This window comes from Neomonachus schauinslandi, chromosome 16, assembly GCF_002201575.2.
Source record: "Neomonachus schauinslandi chromosome 16, ASM220157v2, whole genome shotgun sequence".
NCBI lineage: Eukaryota > Metazoa > Chordata > Mammalia > Carnivora > Phocidae > Neomonachus > Neomonachus schauinslandi.
In genome coordinates, this window is record NC_058418.1 from 4512001 (window position 1) to 4519066 (window position 7066).

At 38.2% G+C, this 7066-nt stretch overlaps 1 protein-coding gene across 1 annotated transcript in view; it reads left to right on the top strand.

The window, feature by feature from the left end:
• Window positions 1-1076, top strand: part of LOC123323173 (zinc finger protein 678-like) — a 1508-nt gene extending 432 nt beyond the window's left edge. Inside the window, 2 exon segments of the mRNA XM_044922005.1 lie at window positions 1-771; window positions 773-1076. The exon segment at window positions 1-771 is cut by the window's left edge and continues 432 nt beyond it. Of these exon segments, the coding sequence (XP_044777940.1) occupies window positions 1-771; window positions 773-814 (813 nt within the window). The 3' untranslated portion in view covers window positions 815-1076.
• The last annotated feature ends 5990 nt before the right edge of the window (window positions 1077-7066 follow it).

Here is a 7066-nt window from a genome sequence, read left to right on the forward strand (position 1 = left end):
ACTGGAGAGAAACCTTACAAATGTAAAGAATGTGGCAAGGCCTTTAATCAGCGCTCACACCTTATTAGTCATCACAGAATTCATATTAGAGAGAAACCTTATAAATGTAAAGAATGTGGCAAGGCCTTTAGCCAGCACTCACACCTTATTCGACATCACAGAATTCATACTGGAGAGAAACCTTACAAATGTGAGGAATGTGGGAAGGCCTTTAATAGGCATTCTTACCTTACTCAACATCACATAATTCATACTGGAGAGAAACCTTACCAATGTAAAGAATGTGGCAAAGCCTTTAACCAGCACTCAAGCCTTATTCACCATAACAGAATCCATACTGGAGAGAAACCTTATAAATGTAAAGAATGTGGCAAAGCCTTTAAACATGACTCTACACTTACTCAGCATCACAGAATTCATACTGGAGAGAAACCTTACCAATGTAAAGAATGTGGCAAGGCCTTTATCCAGCACTCACAACTTATTAGTCATAACAGAATTCATACTGGAGAGAAACCCTACAAATGTAAAGAATGTGGCAAAGCCTTTAATCACAACTCAAGCCTTACTTACCATCACAGAATTCATACTGGAGAGAAACCTTATAAATGTAAAGAATGTGGCAAAGCCTTTAAACAGCACTCAAAACTTACTCGACATCTCAGAATTCATACTGGAGAGAAACCTTATAAATGTAAAGCATGTGGCAAGGCCTTTAAACAGCACTCACACCTTACTAATCATTACAGAATACATACTAGAGAGAAACCTTAACAAATGTAAAGAATGTGGCAAGGACTTTAAGCAATGGTAAACCATGATTCCTGATCAGAAAATGTATTGTGGAGAGCATTTTACAAATATGATGAAAGTGGCAAGCCCCTTACAGTACTTAAGCCTTACTCAGCATCAGAGAGTTCCTATGGATGAGAAACATTACAAAAGTAAAGGATGTGGTAAACCTCTAGAGGCACATACTCAACATCATAAATATCATACAGGATAGTAGCCGTAAAGTATAAAAGTTGCAATGCCTTTAACTGGAATTCAATCCTGAATCAGTATCCCAAAATGCACACTAGATTCAAATCCTACAAACGTATGAATGAGGAAAGACCTTCTTAAATATACACTTTAGAAAACATTAGGGAGTACAGAAAGGAAAGTAACTTCAAAAACATAAATATTTAGAAATGTATTTAATTGAACATCAAATGTCAATAAATGTCACAGAAATCAATAGAAAGCAGTACATCAGTTACTCTGTTTAGACAGTACTCTACATCAGAATACTTAATTATAAGGAATAATACAAAGTTAAAACATTTAGATGACGTATATGCTCTTATGCTTCAGAAGATTTACAAGGGGGGGCGCCTGGGGGGCTCAGTCGTTAAGCGTCTGCCTTCGGCTCAGGTCATGGTCCCAGGGTCCTGGGATGGAGCCCCGCATCGGGCTCCCTGCTCCGCGGGAAGCCTGCTTCTCCCTCTCCCACTCCCCCTGCTTGTGTTCCCTCTCTCGCTGTGTGTGTGTCTGTGTCAAATAAATAAAATCTTTAAAAAAAAAATAATATAAAAGATTTACAAGGGATGGATTTTTGCATAGGTACAATTAATTTCAGTATGTGCTTTTGTTTTATACTGACCCTATGTGAGATTTGTGACTAGTAAATATCAATGCATATCTACTCTCAGACCACTCTAGAAAATTAACTTATGCCTAGTGGGTGTGTGAAATTACATGGCTGAATGTTGCTACATCAAAGATGCGATAGGCCCTTCTTAGGTGGGTTTTATGCATATCTAATTTTACATGGAAGGTGAATGAGAATATGATACACAGTATACGAGGAAAATCTAAATGGAGATGTTGTTCTTGGTTATAACATTAATGTAAATTACCATGAAATAGGTGTTCAGAACATAATTCCCCATTCATTAAAGCTAAAAAAACTTCCTGGATATCATAAATAAAATGGTTTACTAATTGGCCTTTAAGGGAAAAGAGATGGCAGTCCAGTAAACTACTATGTACCTTCATAATAGCAATCGTTGTAAGATGAGACTGTCAGTGGATGTGGTTGAAATGAGGAAATCAGCACAGATACCAGAAAGAGAACAGGTAACTCTTCCCTAAAATGACATACAATTGTGCATTCACATTTTTTGAGTTACCTCGGGCCTGAAAATGTTTTAGTATGGACATTGAGCTGTTAAAAACTTAAAATCAGCCGCTACAAGGTGCCTTCTTTTAAGCCTCATGGTAACCAGAAAGCAAAAACCTGTAGTAGATACACAGTAGATAGGGAAAAAAGAATCTTAAGTATACCCCTATAGAAAATCATCAAATCACAAAGATACAGAGCAAATGAATAAGAAAGGGCAAATAATTCTAAAACAGACTGGAAACAATGTAAAGAATGACAACAGTAACTCCATACCTGTATCAATGCTTACTTTAAATATAAAGGGACTAAATTCTCCAATCAAAAGTTATAGACTGGCTGAATGGAAAGAAACAGAAGACCCAAGCATATTTTCCTTCAAGGGGACTCACGTCAGCCTTAAGAACACACACAGACTGAAAGTGCAGGTGTGGGAAGAGCTGTTCCATGCAAAAGAAACCAAACGAAATCAGAGTAGCTATGCTTACATCAGACAAAATAGACGTTAAGCCAAAGACTGTAGTAAGACACAGCACAGATCATTATAAAATCAAGGGGTTACATTGTGCAGTGTTTGTAATTATGTGATGTTTTACAGAATAGCAAAAAGGATTTCCACTGTTCTGGTTTGTGCACTGTTTATGTACCTCTGTATCTTAATGTGTCCCCTAAATGGCTAGTTGATATTCAAAAACCTATTTCTGTGTTTTGAGGGTTGGGGAAAAAAACACTAAATGACAGTTTGAGAAAAACTGACTGCTTCCAGATTTGGATGTGTGTGGAAAAGTACCATTGCAATGATAGTCTTGGTAATTTACTGTAACAAGTAGCCGGTAGTTTATTAAAACCGACTTGCACAAGCTAATAAATCTTTTCCACAGTATTCAGGTTTCTAACCTCTGGCTGTTACACATTGCATACTTTTTCACACTTTATTTAATTTACAATGTTCTCTGCTATTTAAAGCCCCCAAATAACTAACTTGTCCTTTCAGGAGGGTTATCATAATACCCTTTAGTAAGAGTCCTGATACTATTTCTGAGCAGCTTTTCTTTGTATACAAGCAAATGGTAGGCATTGTATGGGTCACTTTTGCAATACTTCTGGTAGTGGATTTAGTTCAAGTTGGGTTGTTTCTGAAATGTACATCTTCACATAAGAAAACCTTACATTCTGCTTTGATTTTTAGACTACATGTGAGTAAAGGTTTTATACATACACTATATATGCATTTACCAAATACAAAACACTCATTTCCTGTTCACGAAAAGTGGCTAATGTGTACTTACGAATTGCTTATAGTGAAGCTGTAGGTTTGTATATTTACGTAGCATCTTTATTAAGAAGACATTTACTTCTGTGTATTGCCTTTTGCGCTTTGAGCTATATAATCTTTTGTGCACTGCATTGTTGTGTTGATTTGGTCAAAGATTGGATGCATATGAGTCACTTCTAAAAACTAGTTTTGTTCGATAAATATAGTAGTAATCTATGTTTTTCAAATATAACCTGCTTTCCCTAAAAAAATAAAATAAAGGAGTCAATTCAGCAAAAGGGTCACTTTTGGAATACTTACGTACCCAACATCAAAGCACCTAAATATATAAAGCAACTATTAATAGACAAGAACAGAAAAAGAGACAGCAACACAATAGTAGGGGACTTCAATACTGCACCTTGAATAATGCACAAAAAATCAATAAGGAAACATCAGACTTAAATGACATTTAGCAGATGGACTTACAACATTCCATCCAACAACAGCAAAAAACATATTCTTATCACATGCACAAGGAACATTCTCCAGTATGGATTATATATTGGGCCACAAAACAAGTCTTAATAAATTTGATTGAAATCATACCAAGCATCTTTTTCAACGACAGTGGCATGAAACTAGAAGTCAGTTGCAAGAACAAACCTAGAAAAATTACAATCATGTGAAAAATAAAGAACATGCAGCAGCATTACTCCTAATAGGCAAGACATGGAAATAACTTGTGTCTGTTGTCAGAGGAGTAGATAACGAGGTGCACATCTAGAATATATGCTGACTATAATTAACAATACTATATTGCCTATTTGAAAGTTGCTAAAGAGTAGCTCTTAAAAATTGTCACACATGCAAAGAATTGTAACTGTGAGGTAACGGATGTTAACTGTGGTAAATGTTTTGCAAAATATATACATAAATCATTAAGTTGTACACTTTTAAACTTATGTTATATGTCAGTAATATTGAAGAAAACTGGAAAAAAGTTAAATAAGCAGATTAGGTATGAGGTTAAGATGAGAGTGGTGATAGCTAGAGTATAAAGTTTCTTAGGTGGTGGTAAAATGTTTGACAATGGTTTGCTTATACTTATGTGTGAATTGGTTAAAAAGCTGTCAATTGTACACATTCAGTGGGTAAATTATATGGCATGTAAATTATATCCAAATAAAGCTGTTTAAAAAGAACCAAAATAAGAAATCCCTGCATAAGAAGACCTAGTATTAATGACAAATATCAAAGACTAAATAAATTCAAATATTAATTAAACACACACGTATGTGCACACACACGTAAGATTTCAAATGGAATTTGGCATTTAACTTTCTCCTCTGTTTTAATATTTGTGATAATACAAAAATAATTTTTCAAAGAAGTACATGGTATGGAAGTTCTGTCAAATTAGATATACAGTGTTACTAGTGTTAAGTTCAGCAGGCTGATGTTGGATGAAGAAAATGTGCGGAATTAAAATCTATATTAGCTTTCTCCAAAGAATCAATAGAACAGACATGCACATATCTATGTATATTTTTTATCCATATTTCTATAGATCCACAGATAGAGAAATAGATACAGGTTTATAATATATAGAAATTAGAGTGGAAGATTTCCTTTAATGAATTTGCTAATACGATTGTTGAGAGCTGCCAAGTTGGAAGTCTGCAAAGAAGGCCAGCAGGCTGGCGACCCAGGGAGGTGCTGATGTTGAAGCTTGAGAATCTGTAAACAGTCTGGAGACAGACATAGGTGAGTAGGAAAAAGTACCTCTGAAATATACAGGTAATTCCTACGTTCTCTAGAATGGACTGTCTAGTAAGTGATATGGCCTTATTTGGGTAAAACTTTAATATAAACTAAATGGAAACAAACCAGAATTACGGGAGGGTGTTTAATTACATTGTTTAATAATATCGTCAAGGACCATATTCACAATGTGTGCCACTGAAAGGAGTAAGCACTGCCACTTTAGGTGGAAATTCATGACCCGAAGATGTGGAGTGATACTGTGGGGTAAGAATGAGGGCCAGGGAATAAACGGAGAACACAGAGTTTGGGAGCTTGGGGTAACAGAGCCACAAGGGAAGAGAGGACAGGATCCATGATAGTTTCTTAGGGCTGCTGTACAAATCTCACAACTGGCTGGTTAAAAAACCTGAAAAATTGTTGTTCCACAATTCCGGAGGTGTTGAGACGTCTGAAGCCAAGTTGTTGGCAGGGCCACACTTCATCTCAAGAATTAAGTCTTTCGGGGCGCCTGGGCGGCTCAGATGGTTAAGCGTCTGCCTTTGTTCGGCTCAGGTCATGATCCCAGGGTCCTGCGATCCAGCCCTGCATCAGGCTCCTTGCTCAGCAGGGAGCCTGCTTCTCCCTCTCCTCCTGCCTCTCCCCCTACTCATGCTCCCTCTCTGTCTCAAATGAATCAATCTTAAAAAAAAAAAAAAAAAAGTCTTTCTTCTAACTTCTGAGGACTGTCAGCTATCTTTGACCTTCCCTGGCTTGTAGATGCATCACTCTGTCCCTGCCTTCCTTTTTACACACCACTCTGTGTCTGTATTTCCCTCCTCTCTTGATGCCTGGGTGGCTCAGTCGGTTAACTGTCTGCCTTCGACTCAGATCATTATCCCAGGGTCCTGGGATCAAGTCCGGCTTCGGAATCCTTGCTCAGCCGGGAGCCGCCTCCTCCCTCTGCCTGCAGCTCCCCCTGGTTGTGCTCTCTCTCTCTCTCTCTGACAAAATATTTTTTAAAAATAAAAAATAAACTTCCCTCTTCTCAGTAGGACAGCAGTCATTGAATTCGGGTTTACCTGAATCCAGTATGACCTCATTTTAGCTTGATTAAATCTGCAAAGATCCCACTGCCCAATAAGGTTACAATTACATGCAGTGAGGATTTCGACGTGAGCATATTTGCTTGAGGCACACTATGTAACACAACATGATGAAAAGGCATTATGTTAAATGCCCCTGAGGGATTAAAGTGCACTACGGGTTTTAAGGTTGGGGGTGGAGTGTATTCAGGGACATTAAGAACATGAGGGATGTGTGCGTTGAGGGAATAAGAGGGTGAAGGAAATCATGGGAAGTAAGGGGATAATGGATGAGGAATTGGCAAAGGGAGTTAAAGGCAAGGTTGGGTAAAAGGCATGCAAACCTTACTGCCTAGGAAGCGTTACAGAACATAGGGGTGGAAGGGGGATAGTTGCTTGTGAATGGAGGCCTGGGGGTGTTCAGTGTTTCAACCAGAGATAAAGGGTGGGAAGAACAGATGATGCCTGGGGAACATAATGGGCATAGAGAGTTAATGGGGTGGAGGGGGATCATCGGAACTGGGAGAAGAGTGGACATCAGTAGACAAAAGGGCCCATGAGAAAGAGGGAGGGAGTGTAGGGCTGGGGGTAATGGGTTCAGGGTCATGAGGAAACTAAGGACTCCTGATAAATGATGGCTCGGATATTGAGGACAATGGACATAAAAGACAATAGGCTAAAGTTACTGGATTTGGGGGTGGGGAGGGGATAAATGACAATAGAGGAGGAGGAAAGAATGCATGGAGGTTCTTGGTACAATGGAGGAAGTTTGGACTGAGGGCTCTAGAATCAGGCAAAAAATGGGTTTATTGGTATAGA